The following is a 22,687-nucleotide window of genomic DNA, read 5'->3' as shown; positions in this document are numbered from 1 at the left end:
CATGGTGACTGAGACCTCCTCTTTTCTGGTACATTGATGGAGCTCTGCTCTGGGACCTGTGGGAAGGTGGGCCCCAATAGTGCCAATAAGGCTCCAATGGTAAATTGTACCCTTACTGGCCAAACTGTCTCCTGAACCTTCTCTGTGGCTGATGGCTTGCTTCCAATCCTTCATGTTGAAAAGGATTTGGAAGACTTGCCTTTGGAGGAACGCTCTGAGTCTTCCTTATGGGATGAAGCCACTGTGCACTGAGCTGTGCTTGTGCTCAGTGTGGGTACATGACTTCGTGTCTGAAGTGGCTGGCATAGGTGCCCTGGGGTTGATGCCAATGCACTTAAGGCGCTGAGGCAGTCTGTGCTGATAGTGCCGGAAGGGTCAGCACTAGCACCAACGGTCTTGGCACCCTTTTAGGGCTTCTTCTCCCTGCTGGCATCAGAGGTATGGTGCCAGGGCACTTGCCATAGCTAGCTTCCTCAACTCCAGCTTGGAGGATGTCTCTTCTCCAGGATTGGACATGACCTTTATGGATTGCTTTGAGTCCCATCTCTCTCAATATTCAAGTGTGGAATGACAAGGAGTTGCAGAGGGAGCACTTGTCGGGGGCGGGGGGGGGGTATCCTTCTCTGAGTCAGAAGAAACATCTATTGTGCCCATTAAAGACATAAGATCATCATATGATGGGCAAGATTGATACTCTGTGGCTTTACAGTCTGCCATGCTGGTGTTGGTGTGAAGTACTTCACCCTGCTGTGAAGCAGGGTTGAGAGGGTCTCCCTATCCCTTTTTCTTTGGAACATCCAATAAGAAATAAGATGATAATGAGGGTGAAGAAGAATTTCTTCACAAGAGGGTTGAGACTGAAGCTTGAAAAACTATAGTGGGTTGGACACTGTCCAAGTTCTGTCTTGCTGCCACAGGCAGTAAGAGGGAACTGAGAAGGATTGCCACTGATCTGCCCTGTATGCCCTTGGATGGAAGCACCAGGAGGAACAAGGTGCATGCACAGCACCCAAGGATACTACTATTCAAACGATTCCGAGCTCATGTCCATGACACACACACACCCCTATAGTGGGATCCACAGACACACATTCAAAGAAGAATTTAATGGGGTGAACATTGGTTGTCTTACACATATTCTTACATACAGTTATATTTGCAGCTGTTCTGTTACATAACATGCCACAGATTAAGCATAACTATGTTTTACTGTGTACACTTTTCATATGAGTGAGTTATGGATGGTCTAGAATATTGAGCAGCATACAAAGCTACCAGTTGTTACCCACATCTGATATTGTAGAAAAAAGCATCCAATTTGCGTGTTTGAGAAATAGCACGTAACCAACCCTGTAACTAAAGGCTGTTGAAATACATACACACCCGGGGGAGAGCCAAGCTTGTTTCCAAACACATGAGTACTGAACCATTTAATCTAATTCTCTTTCCATAATTCTTAATGGAAATAATTCCCAGAGCAACTTGCTCTCTAATGCAAGGATCTAAAAAGTCCTTTTCAAAGAATGAAAACCTGCAAATCATCATTAGATTCAAAATTTTACCAGGGATCAAAACTCTCTCTTTGGGACCAGTAATTAGAACATTTTACTGGTCCTAAGAACAACTGCAATGGTCCAAAGGAATTCCAGCTTTGTTATGTTATCAGATGGTGTACCTTAAACATCAAGTCATTCCATTTACCATCTTGCATTTTAGGAGCTACCAAAAGCTCTTATGGAAGATCAAACTTGTAGCAATCTTTTAAGTAAATCAATTACCTTAAGAACTGGTGCCTTTTCTTCACAGATGAGCACACGGATATCAGGATTTCGTAAATCTGTGCAATAAATCTTCCTGTCTCTTCCTCCTGAATAAACATGAGTGAAGGCTTCATTGACCTGCAGAGCCCAAACACCTTCATCGTGGACTCGATATGTGGCTATACATCTCTGCTGGCCAAGGGACCATAGACGAATAGTTCCATCAGAGCTGCCTGAAAGACACTGAGCAACAAACATTGTATTTAAACTACACCACTAAGTACCTGGAAAAAAGTGACTGTTAAAAAAAAACCCAAAAAACAAAAGCAGTTCTTATATGGAGGCTCTAGAAATCTTACATTCAAATTTTTCCATTAAGACGGTGTTAAACTGAGAATTGCAAAGTCAAAATTCTGGTCACATTTTTCTTTACCCGATGCGTATATTGTACATTACATCAACAAGAGAGACAGAGACAAAAATAGTATGGTTTTATTCCCTCCCACAAGTCTCCCTTCCCCAAACAGAAACTAACCAATATTAGTTTACAAGTAAAATAAAGGATAAAATATTCAGATGTGAAATCACAAGCTCATTTAACAATATATTTATGGCAATTCTCTTAGCTACTCGTCACAACTGTGCTTCAAAAGTAAAGCGAAAAGTTACAGATTATTAATTTAGTTTAATATATTTAGATTAGAGCACTCACTTTTAGACCAAGTTTTATTTAAAAGACTTTCAATATTCTACAGAGAAAAAGTGGAAAAAACTGTTCTGTACTGAAAAAGTATAACATTTTTTATAAAGCTCTAAAGAAAAACCTAAGTGAAAGATATTTGTGCTTCAAATGAAAACCCATACCTGTGTGCCATCTCTGTTCAACAACAAAGCTTTTACGTTATCCGTGTGCCCTTTAAGTTTCATCAGCTTTGCACAAGTCCTTGGATCCCATACCCTTAAAACCTGTCAAAGCAGATAAGATAATTACATATGTCATTTTCACACATGCATTGCCTACATATGAAGATACCTTTGAAGTAACTCCCATTTCTTCACATAACTGATTCTTCCAAAAGTGTAAAAAAAAATAATTGATACTTTTGCAAGATTCCTATATTTTATTAAACTCACAAACACCTAACATGTTATCTGCTATCAGGAGTATTTGCAGCAGGATTTTGTTATGTTTTTACAAGACCAATTTACTTCAAATGATGATACAAGTTAAACAAGAAGATATTGATTGCAGAGTCAATTCAGAATTAGATTAGAACTCAGTGTCTAAAAAAAATTAGCAATAATTTTACTAAGGTTGAAAGAGTTCTAACAGGTCCTGCTTACCTTTTCAGTGGACCCCGATACAATTACTGTTCCCATTTGATTCATCGCAAGGCTGTAAATGGAATCTTTGTTCCCACTCAGGGAAGAAGCTAGTGCAAAGTAAGATAACAGTATTAATGCTTTGCTTTCTCCATTTGTCATAAAACAAACACTATGCACTTGAAAATGCTGCACTTAAGAGCCAGCTGCAGGTTTTGATTCAGTATGATGGTCCAATGTGAAAAAACAGCAGTGCTTTCACCTAAGTATCTAGAATTACTTTTAATAGAAAAAGAATCTGGATAACATATTGCTAGAAAAAGCCTTCTCAATTCCTCATTTGCAATTCTGTAAAAGAATCACTATAATCATGGTACCACTGCAAAACCATTGATTGGCATTAGGATAGTTAGAGTGCTATCTGCAGCTTCTTCTCGGGCCCTCTATGTTAACTCCACTGTAAGAGAGGGATTTATAAGAGACTCTGAAATACACTGGGTTTGTGTTGCAAACACAGACTATAACATTTTGCATATGGAAATTCAGTCCCACCACTTCTAAAATTGTATTTTATAGATTAAGGAACCTTTTTCTTAGTCCTGTGGAGCAGACGTAGAACTTTTAGCTTAGGGATGTGTGCACCTGGGAAGTCGTAGTGTGGGGTAGGGATGTGTGTGTCAGAACTTGATAAAAAGAAAAGGAGGACTTGTGGCACCTTAGAGACTACCAAATTTATTTGAGTATAAGCTTTCATGAGCTACAGCTCACTTCATCAGATGCATTCAGTGGAAAATACAGTGGGGAGATTTATATACAGAGAGAACATGAAACAATGGGTGTTACCATACACACTGTAACGAGAGCTATCAGGTAAGGTGAAAAGAAAAGGAGTACTTGTGGCACCTTAGAGACTAACCCATTTATTTGAGCATAAGCTTTCGTGAGCTACAGCTCACTTCATCAGATGCATTCAGTGGAACAACTCTGACATCATAATCAAAAAGGCTGACAAAGGAGGTGCTGTCATCATCATGAATACATCGGAATATGAACAAGAGGCTGCCAGGCAGCTCTCCAACACCACCCTCCACAAGCCATCACCCTCCGATCCCACTGAGGGCCACCAAAAGAAACCACACCATCTGCCCAAGAAACTCCCCGAAAAACCACAAGAACAAATCCGCACAGACACACGCCTGGAACCCCGACCCGGGGCACTCCATCCACCACCCAAGATCCACAAACCATACTGTTCCTGAAGGCTTGTAGTCCATCTTTGTGTGGAATGTTGGTGTAGAGGGCTTCTACATCCATAGTGGCCAGGATGGCGTTTTCAGGAAGATCACAGATGGATTGTAGTTTCCTCAGGAAGTCAGTGGTGTCTCAAAGATAGCTGGGAGTGCTTATAGCATAGGGCCTGAAGAGGGAGTCTACATGGCCAGACAATCCTGCTGTCAGGGTGCCAATGCCTGAGATGATGGGGCATCTGGGATTTCCAGGTCTGTGGATCTTGGGTGGCGGATGGAGTGTCCCGGGTCGGGGTTCCAGGCGTGTGTCTGTGCGGATTTGTTCTTGTGGTTTTTTGGGGAGTTTCTTGGGCAGATGGTGTGGCTTCTTTTGGTGGCCCTCAGTGGGATCGGAGGGTGATGGCTTGTGGAGGGTGGTGTTGGAGAGCTGCCTGGCAGCCTCTTGTTCATATTACGACCTATTCATGATGAAGACAGCACCTCCTTTGTCAGCCTTTTTGATTATGATGTCAGAGTTGTTCCACTGAATGCATCCGATGAAGTGAGCTGTAGCTCACGAAAGCTTATGCTCAAATAAATGGGTTAGTCTCTAAGGTGCCACAAGTACTCCTTTTCTTTTTGCGAATACAGACTAACACGGCTGCTACTCTGAAACCAGGTAAGGTGAGCTATTATCAGTGGGGGGGGGGAGGAAACTTTTGTAGTGATAATCAAGGTGGACCATTTCCAGCAGTTGACAAGAACATCTGAGGAACAGCAGGGGGCGGGGGAATAGTTTTACTTTGTGTAATGACCCATCCACTCCCAGTCTTTATTCAAGCCTAAGTTAATTGTATCTAGTTTGCAAATTAATTCCAATTCAGCAGTTTCTCGTTTCAGAGTAGCAGCTGTGTTAGTCTGTATCCGCAAAAAGAAAAGGAGGACTTGTGGCTTGCTGTTTCTCCAAAACGTAGGAGTGTGTGTAGGAGAAGGCTGTAAGGATCCCATCAGTGGAGGGCTGCAGGTGTTCCATTCCCCAATACTGGAGGAGCAGGGACACAAAATATCAGAGGAGTTCAGAGTCAACCATCCCTCAAACTTCATCAGTTTCAGAAAGAAATTCAATAGCTAAGGCATAGGCACGACTAGAATGGTGGTAATGGCACTGACAACAATTATCATAGTTCTTCTTGCAACAAAAGGCATTGTAGATACTTCTGTACAGTACATAAATTCTCCACCAGGTTTTTAACACATTGCTCACCATGCAGCAGCATAAAGATTCTGTCTAGTTGAAAAACCTGTGGCTTCATTTCAGTATCCTCCTAATCATCTGGTATTGTTATCTGAAGTTTCAGAGTAACAGCCGTGTTAGTCTGTATTCGCAAAAAGAAAAGGAGTACTTGTGGCACCTTAGAGACTAACCAATTTATTTGAGCATGAGCTTTCGTGAGCTACAGCTCACTTCATCAGATGTATACCGTGGAAACTGCAGCAGACTTTATATACACACAGAGAATATGAAACAATACCTCCTCCCACGGGAGGGAGGAGGTATTGTTTCATATTCTCTGTGTGTATATAAAGTCTGCTGCAGTTTCCACGGTATACATCTGATGAAGTGAGCTGTAGCTCACGAAAGCTCATGCTCAAATAAATTGGTTAGTCTCTAAGGTGCCACAAGTACTCCTTTTCTTTTTGTTATCTGAAGTGTAACCTTTCATGCAAAGCCTTTTTTGTCATTCATCATCAGGATGCTTTGGCTCAGACTCTTATTGCAGAGCCAATAGAAGATCAACAAACAGGACCAAACCCCTTAAAATGAGATTTGGCAATTCAGCCATTTTAAAGTTTATATTAGATGAAAACTGGTCTTACTCTACGTTGAGAATAGCTGCTATACATATGTAGCACCTATTTTTCTCTTTAATATTAAAACCCTCATACGCTCCCGGCTTTGTATGTAATTCATAATATAGATCAGGGGTTCTCATAACAAACTTTTTGATGGCCTCAGAGCGCGGCCACCAACTCTTTCCTGTGGCCGCTCTGACAATTTTTCCTAAAATACTCAATTAACTTTAGGAAAAACAGATAAATATGCACATATACATATCCAAATCATTGTAATTCATTTATGTAGAGCTTTTTGGTAGACTCAATGATAAAAATAATGTACAGTTGTTTCTCTTCTTTACTGGACCTATACAGAATAGAAAACACATATAAGGTGCTTTGCACATTCATCTTTTTTTGTTGTTGCTTCTTTTGCTTTTTAGGTTGCTTTAAAAAAGAAACAAAACACTTGTTTTGTATGCTTGTTAATATCACTTTTCACAGCAGACTTACTAGCTAGCTGGGAGTGATATTAACATACATACAAATATCAATTGTCACGGCAGACTTACTCAGCCCTGTTGAGCCAGGAGACAAATTAAGCCCTGGATGAGGAGGTGGGTAGGGAGACAGAGGGGGCAAGGGAGGTGGATGGGGAGCCAGGAAGGCAGCAGGGGCCAGGGATCATACAGGGGGTGGTGAGCCGAGACCTGGCATCCACAGCCGGAGCCCAAAGCCCCACGACCAGAGCCTGCTGTCTGTCCTCCCAGGGCTGAAGCCCGAAGCCAGAGCCTCACTGTACCCAGGAAAGTGTGTAACTCATTGGCTGCCTGCTTCTCTGACCTTTGTGGCTCCAGAGGAGGGCAGGGCACAACCCCTGCTGGTGGCTCTGGGGGAAGGGTCCACTGCTTTCACCCCTTCCTCGCCCCAGTCACTGCCCACGAGGCTGTAGCAGCAAGAAAAGCCCCTGGTGGCCGCAAGCACCCTCGGTGGCCGCGTTTGAGAAACGCTGAGTAGATATACCACATATGTATAGCAAAACAACATGACTGATTTCACTGCATAAGTATATTTATATTATAGGATATTAGGAAATTACTGTTCTGTTTGCTCAGCAGCCATGATCATATTGTGGTAGGATATTATAAGTCAAAGAAAATTTATTCTTCCAGTTTTATAATATGCAGCATTTGATTACAAGAGGCCCTTTGAAACATAGGTCAGATGTAGAGCTAAATTATTCCCTCTCTTCCTGCCTAACTCTACAGACTTCACTCGGTTTTATAAATGTAAATTTGGGCAGAATTTGACCCTTAATTTCTTACCAGACTGAAAGGAAACAGTATAAGGAGCCTAAGTGGGCAAAGTTTAAGAGATATGGCGTCTCTCCATTGCAAAGCATCCAAAAGTACAAATCTTCCTAGAAACAGAAGTTTCACACCTTCCCTCTTGAAGGAAGAAAAGGAGTACTTGTGGAACCTTAGAGACTAACAAATTTATTTGAGCGTAAGCTTTCATGAGCTACAGCTCACTTCATCTGAAACCTCTTGAAGGAGGCCTGCTTCAGAAGTAAACACTTTTCCCTCTGAATTAGAGTGCCTACATCTAGAAAGACTGATGGATACACCCTTTTAACAAGGGTCTGTCTACTGTCAGGCTCCTTATACTGTTTTGTTTCAGTCTGGTAAGAAATTAAGGGTCAGATTTTGCCCACATTTAGATTTATAAAACCTAGTGAAGTCTGTAGAGTTAGGCAGGAAGAGAGGGCAGAATTTAGCTCTACATCTAGCCCATGTTTCAAAGGGCCTCTGGGGCATACAATATGTTTTTCTCTAGCCCATTAGGAACATTGTTTACTGAACAATCAAGTGCTTAAGAAGAGTGATAAAACCAGAGCATTTTTTCTTTTCAGACTCTTTAGTGATTGAACTCCATAGGCACACATTTGTTTCTACTGCCTTTGAGGCATCCTCTCTACCTTCTTTAATCTCGGGTCAAAAAAATGGCCGTTGAATTATTTATAGGAATGTTCATTTGCTTCAATTTGGCCCAATATCACTACAGAAGTTTCTAATAAGCCCATCTTCACTTGATCTACAACAGCCTTACAATGTTTTCCTATGAGCCAGCTAGTAAATCTCTAAACTACTCTTGCATCTGCACCCATTAGGCTAGAAGATGACCTATCCACAGTTGTCAGAAAAGATTACTTGGAAATAGAAACTCCCAACTACTTCAACAATAACCAGTTTCAGAAAGAATTACTGGAGTAAACCATCAAAAACAAAAGCAAGAGAACATTGCCAGACATTTGAAGACGACAACATATCCATCTGCAACAACACCAAGAACTGTGTACATTCTCTGTCTTTAAAAAACTCAATGTTCCTGTTTCAGAGTAACAGCCGTGTTAGTCTGTATTCTCAAAAAGAAAAGGAGTACTTGTGGCACCTTAGAGACTAACCTATTTGAGCATAAGCTTTCGTGAGCTACGGATGCATCCGATGAAGTGAGCTGTAGCTCACGAAAGCTTATGCTTAAATAAATTGGTTAGTCTCTAAGGTGCCACAAGTACTCCTTTTCAATGTTCCTGCAAACTGTTTATATGTTCTATTACATTCATTCCAAGCACACAATCTTTAAAACAGGGCTTGAAAAATCCACGCACCAATGATTAGTGAGATACTCTTCTCTAGCCGGAGCCTCAGCCATAAATTTCTGCAGAATATTAGCTTTCTTTTTTTTTAAAAAGTGTTTCTACCCCTCATGGTAACCTAACCTTCCAATGTGAACTACATATAAACCAAAGCGACATGTTCTTCCTGATTCTATACACACACACACCCACCCCCCTTCAGTGTCTCTGCTATTGTTCACAGCTTTAACAAACAGTGCAGGAGTAAACTTAACGAAAAAACAGTGCAGGAGTAAACTTAACGAAACGGGTCATGTCGTTGCTGTTATTCAGAACCCTACGGCAACAATGTCAGAGAAAACCACCCATCTTCTCAGCAGCCAGAATGCTCTAGAGGGAGGAAAAAGAGAAAGCTTCTCTCTTAACCACTTTATTTTTTAGTGCAGGAGGTGATGCTTTGTAGTGCTTCATGTAAGACACCTACTAAACAGAAGCTGCTATTAAAGACTAACTCACAAAAAAAAAAATCTACAAAAACAGAGAGGAGTCCAGTGGCACCTTAAAGACTAACAGAATTATTTGGGCATAAGCTTTCGTGGGTAAAAAGCCCACTTCTTGTATTTGAAGTCTGTTTTTGAAGTTTTTTTTGTTGAAGTATGGCTACTTTTAAATCTGTTAATAGAATGTCCAGGGAGATTGAAGTGTTCTCCTACTTACTTTTGTATGTTACCATTCCTCATGTCTGATTTGTGTCCATTTATTCTTTTACGTAGAAACTGTCTGGTTTGGCCCATGTACATGGCAGAGGGGCATTGCTTGCACTAGCAGATGTGCAAATGACGGTATCTATCACATTAGTAGATGTGCAGGTGAATGAGCCCCTGATGGTGTGGCTCATGTGGTTTGGTCCTCTGATGGTGTCGCTAGAGTAGATATGGGGACAGAGTAGGCAACAGACTTCAAAGAGAAACTGCAGAACCGCAATTTATTTGCGAAATTACCACCATTAATTTGGGCTTGAATAGGGACTGGGAGTGGCTGGCTTACGACAAAAGCAACTTTCCCTCTCTTGGTATTGACACCTCCTCACCAATTATTGGAGTGGACCACACTCACCCCGATTGAATTGGCCCTGTCAACACTGGTTCTCCACTTGTAAGGTAACTCCCTTCTCTTCATGTCAGTATATTTATGCCTGCATCTGTAATTTTCACTCCATGCATCTGAAGAAGTGGGCTTTTTACCCATGAAAGCTTATGCCCAAATAAATCCGTTAGTCTTTAAGGTGCCACCGGACTCCTCGTTGTTTTTGTGGAAACGGACTCACACGGCTACCCCTCTGATAAAAAAAAAAAAAAAAGGATGTATTGACAGTGCTTTTCCCAGTAGCTGGGGTTAACTGGGATTCACCAGGGCATTGCTCCTAGACCTCCTTAGTGTTCACTCCCACCTTACCCCACCCTCTCCTTTTGTATCTATATCTGCCTATCGCTGTAGACCTTCCATTAGTAGGCATTAGGTATGTTTATCAAGCTCTTCTTTAAAAGATTAATTGTATTAATTTCTGCTTCAGCCTAAATACAGAAGATGGGAAGTACAATATGCCGAAAAAGCAGTAAACTAATATCCCATTGGAAAACTACTACAATGTATTAATTGAGGAGCTAAGAGCTTTTGAAGCTAAAGCTCTATTGAGTCTAGATGAAATACAGACTCATTACATTATGTTCAAAGAGATTTACCCTGTATTCTAGAATCTGTAATGATCAGATGCTCTAGTTTTTCAGCTAAGATTATGTTTGGTAATAAACTGAGATTAAAATAAAAAAGTAAACAATGATGAGAATTACCTGAATGTTTTATATATACTATTGGTACTTTTTAGCAAATATTAATGCTTTTAGTATATTAAATTAATTTACATATTAACTACTCTCCCAAAATCTTTAAGGTATTAGCAAAGTGTATTTGAATAGTAAGGCCAGAGTGTTGGTCCATAACATGTGAATAACTTATATTCAGGAATTTTTATGATTATTAGACGATAATCCACCATGGCTGGCACCTGCACGTCTGTGAGAAAGCAGGTGTCCAGGATAAAGTCCTCCTCAAACTACCAAAAGGGTCTACTAAGATATAAGCAGGATTGATAAGGAACAATTGTTATTGTAGAAGCTTTCTGCAATGATGAAATGGGAATCCATTAAAAGATGTTTTGGGAAATGTCGGTTGTCCTAGATGTTAGGGATAATGACCAGATTAGAATTCCCTTCTTGCTTATCAATCATGTAACCTAAAGATACCATAAATGAAATTCCATAAGTAACGAGAAACAACACGATTAAAACGTAAGATATAGAGAAAGCGATCATGGGAAAATATTTTTCCAACGCCAAAAGGGATTTCTTTTTCTCATACCCTATAAAAAGACAGAGGTACTGGGAATTAGGTAGAGGAAATTGTTGGCATCTCACCAGATACAGAGAAGAGAAAGACAAAGGTCATCTCTTTGCCTTACACCAAGCGTGGTAATGCAGTGGCACTCAACCTTTCCCGACTACTGAATCCCTTTCAGGAGTCAGATCTGTCTTGCATACCCCCAAAGTTCCACCTCACTTAAAAACTACTTGCTTACAAAATCAGACATAAAAATACGAGAGAGTCACAGCGCACTATTACTGAAAAATTGCTTACTTTTTCATTTTTATCATATCATTATAAAATATATCAACTGAAATAAAAATATTGAATTTACATATACAGCAGTATAAACAAGTAATTGTCTGTATGACATTTTAGTTTGTACTGACTTCGCTAGTGCTTTTTATGTAGCCTATTGTAAAATTAGGCAAATATCTAGATGAGTTGATGTACCCTCTGGAAGACCTTGGCATACCCCTGGTTGAGAACCACTGCGGTAATGTATCTATTCTTTCTGTATAGTGCTGTACTAATTTCCAATTCATAATCTTTGATTTAAATTACTAAAAAATAGGTTCAAATGGAATTATTTAAATTATTAAATTCAAACATGTAACAATACACACACACAAACACTCAAGTTTACTGTCCTAAATTGAACTAGTGGAAAATGTTAATAAATGAGTTATACAGTATTTTAATTTTTCCCAAGTACCTACTTGTGACAGTATTGTTTGAGGCAGTCAGTGCTGTTAGAGTATTTACATCCCAGAGGAATATCTGTCTGTCCAGCCCGGCAGATGCTACCAGTTCTTTATCTTTTGCATATGCTAAGGCCTTCACATAATCCTACAATAAAATGGGTACAGCAACATGACATTACAGAACCAGCAAATAACCTTCAGTATGAAGTCTGCATCTAAATACGTACACTATTTTTTTAGAACAGTAATGATCATTTATGCATCTTTAATTCATGCCTTTTACCTTATGTGTCCTTAGTGTTGACATGCAAAATCCCTTATGTGCATTCCACACTTTAACAGTAGTATCTGAAGAAGCAGATATCACTAAATGGAAAAGATTGGTACATTTTAACAGATTATTTCATCAGAGCATGTGAAGCTCTTAATATCTTTTAGTTTCTCTTCAAAGATTAGAGGAATTGTATATCTTTGCTGTTCATACAATACACTTTACCGAAACTTATTTTATATACTAACAACGCAAAAAGTTACCCAAGTTGTAGCAAGTGAAGCAGTTGGTAACAGTCATATACTTAATAAATTTCTGAATGCCATATTTTCCCATTTTATACTATTAAATACTGAACAAAGTAAAGAGATACTTACATGTTTTACCATTGCAACAAAGTACAATATCGTTTACCCAATCAGTGTGATGTTCCATAGATGCTATATAAGGGTCTTGCTGGAATTAAAAATAAATTGTATGAGGTCCCTTCAACATTGGAAAAGACTAAACTGGTTTTTGGGTTCAGTTGTGATATCCCCTTCTACCTCTCATACTGATTAGCAGTTATTTCAAATAGTCCCACCGAAGTCAATGGGGCTACTTGTGATAACTACCACCCGGCAATATGAGTAAGTGGGTCACAATTTAGTCTTTAGTAAAACTCATATTTTGAAATACTTTATATGTGGAATAGTTGTTATACTGAAGTTTAATCTCATACCATTTTATAATGCTTATTTGTGTACAGCATGACAGCTGTGCAAGGCACCAAGTAAACTTAAGACAAGATTCCTAAGCAAAGGAGCTCACAACCTAAAATCCTAAAGGTGCTGAGCTAAGGACACTCATCGCGTTGCAAGATCTGACCCTAATTAAGACAGACAACAGGTTAGTAAAACATAACATGCCAGGGGAGAAGAATGGAGACAGATCCTGATAAAATAAAGGGGAATGGGAAAAGCGGAAAAAGGAGTCTCCTTAGGATATAAAAAAAAAAAAAAAAAATGATCAACCTAAATAGCAGTAACTTAAGAAAAAAGTCCAGATCCTTCAAAATAAAGTACATTAATAAGCAAAGCAACTCCATAATCTTACCTGATGTAATTTCCCCCCCCCCAACTATATACCCTTTATTATCTACTTTTGTTGTATTCTCTTAACATAGACTGTAAGCAATTTGGGGTATGAATCACATCCTATTTGTCTGTAAAATGCCATGCATTTTTAATAGCATAAGGATAGCTACAAACCCTTAGAAAAATGTCAACATTGTAATAATCTGGTTTAAATTAGTCCACCTGACAGAGTCCGCTAATATAAAAAGTGACTTTTTAAATTAATAAAAAAGACTACGTCTCTTTGCTTACCTTGTGCTGATTGACACTCCATATCCTTATTATAGAGTCTCGACCCGCCGTGAAGAGTCTGTTTAATGCTGGATCCAGCTGGAGTGCATTTACACCATTTCGATTATACTTCTCTACCTCATCTCTAATCACATAGGAGACCTAAAATATATTTATACAAATCTGATTATGGTATTCAGATATTTAGTCTACATGAAAGAAGTGACTCTATAGCCATTTCATTTTTAATAGCACCTTCCATTCAAAAAATCTCAAAGAACTTTACAAACATTAAATAACCAAGTCTCAGCATCCTCTGTGAGACTGACAGCCATTATTCCCAATTTACAGATAGAATAACTGAGGCACAGAGAGGTTAGGAGATTTGTTCCAAGTCACATAGATGACTTTGTCAGAGTCTGGAACAAAACTAAAAGGAAGGACAGTTCAGTGGTTAAAGTGCTAGCCTAGGCATTGTGAGACCTGGGTTTAATTCCCTGTTGTGAGACAGACATAGTATATGTCCCCGGGCAAGTCACTTAGTCTGTGCCTGGGCTCCCCAGTTGTAAAGTGGGGATAACAGTATCTCTTTACCTCACAACATTTTTGATTATGAGGTGCTCAGGCAACGGGGGCTATAATATCTAAGACTGAAAGAACCCAACTCTCCTTACTCTTAGTCCTGTGCTTTAAAAGGGACACAGTCTTGAAAATTATTTCCTTCTGAAAAAGTCTGCTGTTATACAGAACTCATAAGATTACACGAACAATAGTTATTTTTCCAATTACTTTTCCATTTGACAGCACTGTGCATATTATTCATTAAACTATTTTGCTGATGATCAGCTGTACGCCTGTCTTATGCACTATCATGACATAACTCAGGCATAGCAATGAGTCAAACGTACATGTTTGGTCTTCTAAAATCTCTACAAGATGTAATTGGAATAACATGATTTTAAGGTCTGTTATAATATATCCTGCCACAGCAAGAAACACGTGCGTACACAAGTGTTTCCAACACCTGTAAACTTTTTACAAGCAGTAAACATTCGGTCCCTGAATTATTACTTATCTATTACAACAGTCCCAGGAGACCCAAAACTAGATCAGAGCCCCCACTGTGCTAAGGTGTTGAACAGATACCTATTAAAAATACAAAAAAACAAACAAACATTCCTCCCCTCAGTGTCTTCTTGTTCATCAGCCACCCTCCTTCCCTGTATAGCCCCAAGCCCCTCTCCCACTTGTTCCATCCTTTGTGGCCTGGCTCTCAATACTGCTAGATTCTCCCACCTACTTGAATCCCATCTACAATCTCTCAGCTCCTCCTACTAAGGTCCCCACAATATACCCTACCTCCTTACTCTGCCAAAACAATCCACCATCTCCTCCCAGGGGCTGGGCCCATCTTCTCACCTGCACTTTCTACCTCCCTGCTGTAAGGATAAGGCCTTTTCCTGTAGACATACTGTAAGGTCTGAGGCCTTTGTCTGCAGCTAGATTAGGAAAGCAGCAGCCACGAGCTAAAAAGCAGAACGTCATATCCTCACATTCCATCTAAATTATATTAAAACAATGTAATGTCGGGCTGTTAAGGTGATCCTGTCTTAATAGTAACCACCATCACCAGATAAAGAAACACATCTTAAGACGGTTAAAGAAAACTTTGCTTGATAGCATTCTGTCTGGCAAGAAATCATTTATCAACGGTTGTGATGGTAAAATCTATACTTCTATTGTTTTCCCTGTATGGTCCCTCCTTCTCTATTGTTTATCTGTATGGTCTCTGTCTGGTTCTTTGATTGTTTCTGTCTGTTGCATAAGTAATTTTGCTAGGTGTAAATCAACTATGGTGGTGGGGTATGATTGGTTAAATCGTTTTACAATGTTAGGTTTGGTTAGAAAATTGTTTAGTAATATTTTAGTAAAACGATTGGTTAAGGTACAGCTAAGAAGGACTCAAGTTTCACTATATAAACTGGGGTCCAAAAGGAAGTTCTTTGGAACCAACTCCAGGACACAGCCCCAAGATCAGAGTTGCCAGACCTCAATACTCTGCTAATGACACCATGGAGAAGCTGGAGTTCCCCAGATGACCGGATCCAATAAGGCAGATGAACTTTTCTTGATGGCCAGCCAGGAAGTGGTGAGCATTGTATACTTAGCATGTGATTGTTAATAAATAGAGATTAAGTAGAATATTACTGTGTAAGGCTCTTTCACTAGTAAAAGATCCCGCAAATCCACAGAGTGTAAGGTTAAGCCTTGAGCCTGTGGAAGGGTAAAGATGGGTGCCCTAGAGCAGGGATGAGGAACCTCCGGCCCGCGGGCCAGATCCGGCTCATTGCTTCATTTCATCCGACCTGTGGCAAGTCTCCGCGCTGAGTGCCGGAAGCCCTGAGCCTCGGCGCCCCCCCGTGGGGCTGAAGCCATAAGCACCAGCTCGCCCCACAGCGGTGGGAAGCTAGGGTTACATCTGGTCAGCTCCGCGCAGCTCCCGGAAGCGACCAGCATGTCCCCGTGGCCCCTAGGCACAGGAGCAATCAGGAAAGCTGTGTGCTGCCCACGCCCCCTGTGCTGGCTCTGCAGCTCCCACTGGCTGAGAACCGCGGCCTATGGGAGTGGTGCCTGTGGGTGCGGGCAGTGCGCACCACGCAGAGCCCCCTGGCCCCTCCACTAAGAGGCTGGATATGTCAGCTGCTTCTGGGAGAAGCGCAGAGCCAGGGCAGGCAGGGAGCCTACCTTAGCCCTGCTGACCGGGAGCTGTCTGAGATAAGCGCTGTCCAGCCAGAGCCTGCACCCTGAACACCCTGCTCGAGGTCGGAACCCCCTCCCGCACCCTAACTCCATCCCAGACTCCACACCAGCACCCCAACCCTGAGCCTGCTCCCGCACTCCAAACCCCTCTTCTGCACCCCAAACCCCTCATCCCCAGCTCCACCCCAGAACCTGCACCCCCAGCCAGAGCCCTCACTCCCTCCAGTACCCCAACCCCCTGCCCCAGCCCCCTCCTACACCCTGAACCCCTGATTTCTGGCCCCATCCTGGAGCCTAGGGGAAGCGCTGAGCCTCCATGCCTCCCCCAAGGGCTGTATGTAGCCCATGACTGATTTTTTTTTGTGCGTCAATGGTCCCTGATAGAAAAAAGGTTCCCCACCCCTACCCTAGAGTGTAACGTTGAGCCCTGAGCCCTAGGAACTGGGTAAAGGTGAGTGACATAGAGCGTGCGAACAACAGAGAATTTTGTGCGGGTAACACTGCCATGTTCTGTCAGTTATGTGCTGCCATCTAGTTTGTATTTATGATTCTCTTATGGCTCTAAATCAGCATTTTAAGAAGAGAGATGCTGTCAATCTGGAGACGTGTCTTGTTATCTTCAAAGATGACGCGGACAAAAGTGTACGGCTTCAGGTAAGAGAACAAGTAAAAAAGGGAAGAAAATGTGAGATTTCTGTCTACAGCATCAGAAAGCCTTCTGATAAACACCGATGGGCATAATGATGTTTCATTTATGTAGTTATTTTTGTAGTATAGATGGAGGCTGTATAGTGTGCTGCTACTCCACTCCTTAGCAAGGCCTGAACACACTGCCTCTACATTATTAAGAGTCCTTGCTTGACTGAAAGAAAAGGAGTACTTGTGGCACCTTAGAAACTAACCAATTTATCTGAGCATAAGCTCTCGTGAGCTACAGCTCACTTCATTGGATGCATACTGTGGAAAGTATAGAAGATCTTTTTATACACACAAAGCATGAAAAAATGGGTGTTTACCACTACAAAAGGTTTTCTCTCCCCCCACCCCACTCTCCTGCTGGTAATAGCTTATCTAAAGTGATCACTCTCCTTACAATGTGTATGATAATCAAGGTGGGCCATTTCCAGCACAAATCCAGGGTTTAAAAAGAAGGGGGGGGGGGGGGGGAAGGTTACCTTGCATAATGACTTAGCCACTCCCAGTCCCTGCTTGACTGGTTGTGCAAGAGAACACAGTATAAAATAAAAGCCTGGTCTGTATAGCAAGACAAAGCACTAGCCAGAAAATAGATAGTTTTCAGATTATTCATATTCAGTCCATGAAGACAGGCAACTTTCCTGAAAAACTAGAGTAGAAACAACTCACACTGTTAGCTACAAGATGCTGGGTACTGGCAGCTCAAACTAGATGATCATGGTCATCAGGAAGAAATGTCCTTTCTCCTTGTGACATACTGCTATAGTTGAGATCAGCAGAGGCACTCAAGTTACAGCACCTCAATGTAAGTGAGAGGGAGATGCTGGCAAGGCGTCCACTATAATTCAATCTCGACTTTGGAACTTGCTTCTCCGCTGGGGTCTTTCACAGCCTAGATTAGTTAGCCTTCTAGGCACACTGCAAAGCCAATCATTTCCTCACCTCCCGCTTCACTAAGGATGTTTTGAAGGGTATGGGCTGACGTGGACATGTTTGTGGGCAGTCCTTTGTTTACATTCATGTTGTAATTTTTAAATTTATGTGACAGGCACCCAGAACACTTGATGGGCACCTATAATTTTATTAAACATTAAAATTAAAAATAAATGATAGCCCCTTTCAGTAGCACTATTTGTGAAGAGCGTTTGGGGTTGGAGGATAACTGGTTACTTTTGCATATGAGTGAGACTTTTATGGGATTAAGTGAAGAAAAGGTTCATATATTTCTTGATCAAACCCACACAAGCAAACTTGCAAAACTTAATATTCTAGCATGAGAAGAGATAAGCAGCTATGTTTCCCACTAACCAACATACAATTCTTATATACTATTGGCACAGATAAACTATGGTAGTGAAATCATCTCGTACAGAAAGGAGACAATAAGACAGTCATTTCTGCTTTATTCTGTGACTGATCAGGCACATCAATTAAATTATTCTGCTCTAGAGGTCCTTGAAATATTAGTTGTTGGCTAAGCAGTTGCTTTTCACATTGTGCAAATGCACATCTGATTAGGGAACAACTGAGAACTGTTAACGACTCACTAGAATGTTCATCAGGGAGAGACTGTACTTGTTTCCTGGTTTCATAAAATAGCAGCTATATCAAAAGATTTAAATAAGGGTCTCTAAAGTTCCTTTCAGTCATGAGACCTGAAAACATATGGATCTAAATTCTAAGTGAAAATACAGGGGAACTCAGGCAAACCAAGGCATGATACTATTAAGAAGCCACTGCAGACTAACACAGAATAGCATTGCCTCTTTTTCTGTAGATTGCACAATCGTAAAACACCTGAATAAGTCAACAATTAAAGCAATCGAGACCAACAACAAAGAAAATAAAGACATAGCATCTCTATGGATAGAAATTCCAGGCATGAATAATAAGAGTATAGCAGCAGAAATATACTACCGACCACCTTAAAAGGATAGTGATTGTGAAATACTCAGGGAGATTAGAGAGGCTCCAGAAACAGAAAACTCAGTGATAATGGGTGATTTCAACTCTTCCCATATTGACTGGGTACTTGTCACCTAGGAGGGAGGCACAGATAACAATTTTAGACACCATTAGTAACTACTTCTTGGAGCAGTAGTCCTGGAATCCACAAGAGAAGAGGCAATTCTTCATTTAGTCCTAAGTGGAGCACAGATCTGGTTCAAGAGGTAAATACAGCTGAAGTGAGCTGTAGCTCACGAAAGCTTATGCTCAAAGAAATTGGTTAGTCTCTAAGTTGCCACAAGTACTCCTTTTCTTTTTGCGAATACAGACTAACACGGCTGTTACTCTGAAACCTGACAGCTGAACTGCTTGGTAATAGCGACCATAATATAATTAAAATTCAACATCCTTGTAGGGAGAAAAATACCAAAAAAAAACCCCCCACCACAGTAGCCTTTAACTTCAAAATGGGGGATTACACAAAAATGAGGAGGCTAGTTAAATGGAAATTAAAAGGAACAGTCATAATAGTGAAATGTGTTCAAGCTGCATGGAAACTTTTAAAAAACACCATAATAGAGGCTCAAAACTATATGTATACCCTAAATAAAAAAGAAAAAACAGTAAGAGGACCAAAAAAAAAAAAAAAAAAAGCCACCATAGCTAAACAGAGTAATAGAGGAGTACTTGTGGCACCTTAGAGACTAACCAATTTATTTGAGCATAAGCTTTCGTGAGCTACAGCTCACTTCATTGGATGCATCTGCTGAAGTGAGCTGTAGCTCACGAAAGCTTATGCTCAAATAAATTGGTTAGTCTCTAGGGTGCCACAAGTACTCCTTTTCTTTTTGCGAATACAGACTATCATGGCTGCTACTCTGAAAAGAGTAATAGAGGCAGTTAGAGAAAAAAAGACATCCTTTAAAAATTGGAAGTCATATTCTAATGAGTAAAACAGAAAGGAACAATCTCTGGCAAGTCATGTGTAAAAGTATAACTGGAAGATCAACTAGCAAAACACCAAAACTAACAGCAATTTTTAAGTACATCAGAAGCAGGAGGCTGCCAAACAATCAGCTGGACCACTGGACAATCAAGATGCTAAAGGAGCACTCATGGAAGAAAAGACCATTGTGGAGAAGCTAAATTAATTATTTGCATCAGTCTTTACTGCAGAGGATGAGAGGGACATTTTGACACCTGAGCCCTTCTTTTTAGGTGACAAATCTGAGGAAAAGTCCCAGATTGAGGTGTCAGCAGAGGAGGTATTGGAACAAATTGTGATATTAAACAGTAATAAATCACAAGGAGCACATGGTACTTACCCAAGTGTTCTGAAGGAACTCCAACATGAAACTTTAGAACTGCTAGCTCTTGTATGTAACCTATCACTTAAATCAGCTTCTGTACCAGATGACTGGCAGATACCTAATGTAATACCAATTTTTATAAAATGGCTTCAGAGGCGATCCCGGCAATTACAGGCTGATAAGCCTAACTTCAGTACCACGCAAATTGGTTGAAACTATAGTAAAGAACAGAATTATCAGATGCATCGATAAACACGATACGTTGAGAAAGAGTCAACATGGCTTTTATAAAGGGAAATCATACCTCATCAATCTATTAGAATTCTTTGAGAGTGTCACTAAGAATGTGGACAAGGTGATCCAGTGGCTATAGCATGTACTTGGACTTTCAGGAAGCTTTACACAAGGTCGCTCACAAAAGACTTTTAAGCAAAATAAGCAGTCATGATGTAAGAGGGAAGGTCCTCTCATGGATCAGTTAACTGATTAACAGATAGAAAACAAATGGTAGGAATAAATGGTCAATTTTCACAGTGGAAAGAGGTAAATAGCGAGGTCCCCCAAAGATCTGTACTGGGACCTGTGGTATTCAACACATTTATAAAAATTTATCTGGAAAAAAGGGGTAAGCAACAAAGTGGCAAAGTTTGCAGAAAATATAAAATTACTCAAGATGGTTAAGTCCAAAGCTGATTGCAAAGAGTTACAAAGAGATCTTACAATACTGAGTGGCTGGGTAACAAAACGGCAGACAAAGTTCAATGTTGATAAATGCAAAGTAATGGACATTGGAAAACTGAATCCCAAGTATACATACAAAATGATAGGATCTAGATTAGCTGTTTCCACAATCTCGAGTGCTGTCTTTTTGCATAGTTCTCCAAAAACATCTGGTCAATGTGCGGTGGGAGTCAAAAAATGCTAACAGACTGTTAGGTACCATTAGGAAAGGGATAGATAAGATGACATAAAATATAATGCCATTACATAAATGCATGGTATACCCACATCTTGAATACTGCAGGCAATTCTAGTTACACCACCTCAAAAAGATATATTAAAATTGGAAAAGGTACAGAAGTGCAACAAAAATGATAAGGGATATGGAACAGCTTCCATATGAGGAGAGATTCAAAAGACTGGGACTGTTCAGCTTAGAAAAGAGATGACTAAGGGGAGATATATATGATAGCCATCTATAAAATCATGAATGGTGTGGAGAAAGTGAATAAGGAAGTATTATTTACCCCTTCACATAACACAAGAATCAACGGTCACTCAATTAAGTTAATAGGCAGCATATTTACAACAAACAAAAGGAAGTATTTCTTCACACAACAACACAGTCAACCTGTGAAACTCATTGCCAGGGGATGCTGTGAAAGCCAAAACTATAACTGGACTCAAAAAAGAAAAAAATAATTAGATATGTTCATGGAGAATCGATACATCAATGGCTATTAACCAAGACTGCAAAGCCTCCGACTCCTAGATCCTGGGACTGGACGACAGAGAATGGATCATTTGATAATTGCTCTGTTCTGTTCATTCCCTCTGCAGCATCTGGCACAGGCCATTGCCAGAGGACAGGATACTGGGCTAGACAGACCAGTGTCAAACTAGAAAAAAGAAAAGGAGTACTTGTGGCACCTTTTCTTCTTGTGAATACAGACTAACACGGCTGCTACTCTGAAACTAGAAAAAAGGGACTGTAGTGTCATGTGAACTTAACAGGTAAATAAAATATTTTTAGAGCAAGAACTATCTTTTTTTTTTAAAAGAGAGACAGCCAGCAAAGCCTTGTCAGCAACAGCAAAGGTACATGTTGCTGAAGCCCACTGTCAGCAACAGGTAATTTTGCTACTGTTGACAAGGATCAAGAGAGCTTATGATAGGTCATATGCTCTTCCGATACCATCAGAAGGTAGAATTTGAAACAGACATTTCTGTCTCACCTAAGAAATCTTTACAACTTTTACAATCCCTCCGTAGTAAGATTTCCCCTCTTTAAAAAGAATGCTATTCCTGACTAGTATATTTTAAGCTTAAGACGAATGGAGTAAGAAAGAAAAAAAAAAGTTATCCTCTGAAGAATGACCTGTAGCAATAACTTTCTGCCTCTCATAAAAAGAAACTATCATAATATGTTTTAAATAATAAATAATAAATAATAATAATAATAATATTCCTGCAGATAAAGCAAATGCTTCTTGTATTTAGAATCATAGAATATAAGGGTTGGAAGGGACCTCAGAAGGTCATCTAGTCCAACCCCCTGCTCGAAGCAGGACCAAATCCCAGTTAAATCATCCCAGCCAGGGCTTTGTCAAGCCTGACCTTAAAAACCTCTAAGGAAGGAGATTCTACCACCTCCCTAGGTAACGCATTCCAGTGTTTCACCACCCTCTTAGTGAAAAAGTTTTTCCTAATATCCAATCTAAACCTCCCCCAC

At 40.4% G+C, this 22,687-nt stretch overlaps 1 protein-coding gene across 2 annotated transcripts in view; it reads right to left on the bottom strand.

Moving 5' to 3' along the window:
- The window catches only part of WDR48 (WD repeat domain 48), a 57,947-nt gene that overhangs the window by 22,513 nt on the left and 12,747 nt on the right, over positions 1 to 22,687 (bottom strand). Inside the window, exons 1-8 of one of the 2 annotated variants that reach the window (XM_048837514.2) lie at positions 20,251 to 20,273; positions 13,544 to 13,684; positions 12,554 to 12,632; positions 12,189 to 12,271; positions 11,921 to 12,050; positions 3,105 to 3,193; positions 2,625 to 2,726; positions 1,779 to 2,003 (exon numbers count right to left, since the gene is read on the bottom strand). In XM_048837514.2, the coding sequence (XP_048693471.2) occupies positions 1,779 to 2,003; positions 2,625 to 2,726; positions 3,105 to 3,193; positions 11,921 to 12,050; positions 12,189 to 12,271; positions 12,554 to 12,611 (687 nt within the window). In that variant the 5' untranslated portion in view covers positions 12,612 to 12,632; positions 13,544 to 13,684; positions 20,251 to 20,273. Of the gene's footprint in view, positions 1 to 1,778; positions 2,004 to 2,624; positions 2,727 to 3,104; positions 3,194 to 11,920; positions 12,051 to 12,188; positions 12,272 to 12,553; positions 12,633 to 13,543; positions 13,685 to 20,250; positions 20,274 to 22,687 lie in introns of those variants that run through there. The other variant, XM_048837513.2, reaches the window with a different exon arrangement.

Source organism: Caretta caretta, chromosome 2, assembly GCF_965140235.1.
Source record: "Caretta caretta isolate rCarCar2 chromosome 2, rCarCar1.hap1, whole genome shotgun sequence".
NCBI classification, from domain to species: domain Eukaryota; kingdom Metazoa; phylum Chordata; order Testudines; family Cheloniidae; genus Caretta; species Caretta caretta.
Note: the sequence above shows the minus strand (reverse complement) of the source record. Positions and strands in the feature narration are given on the sequence as shown.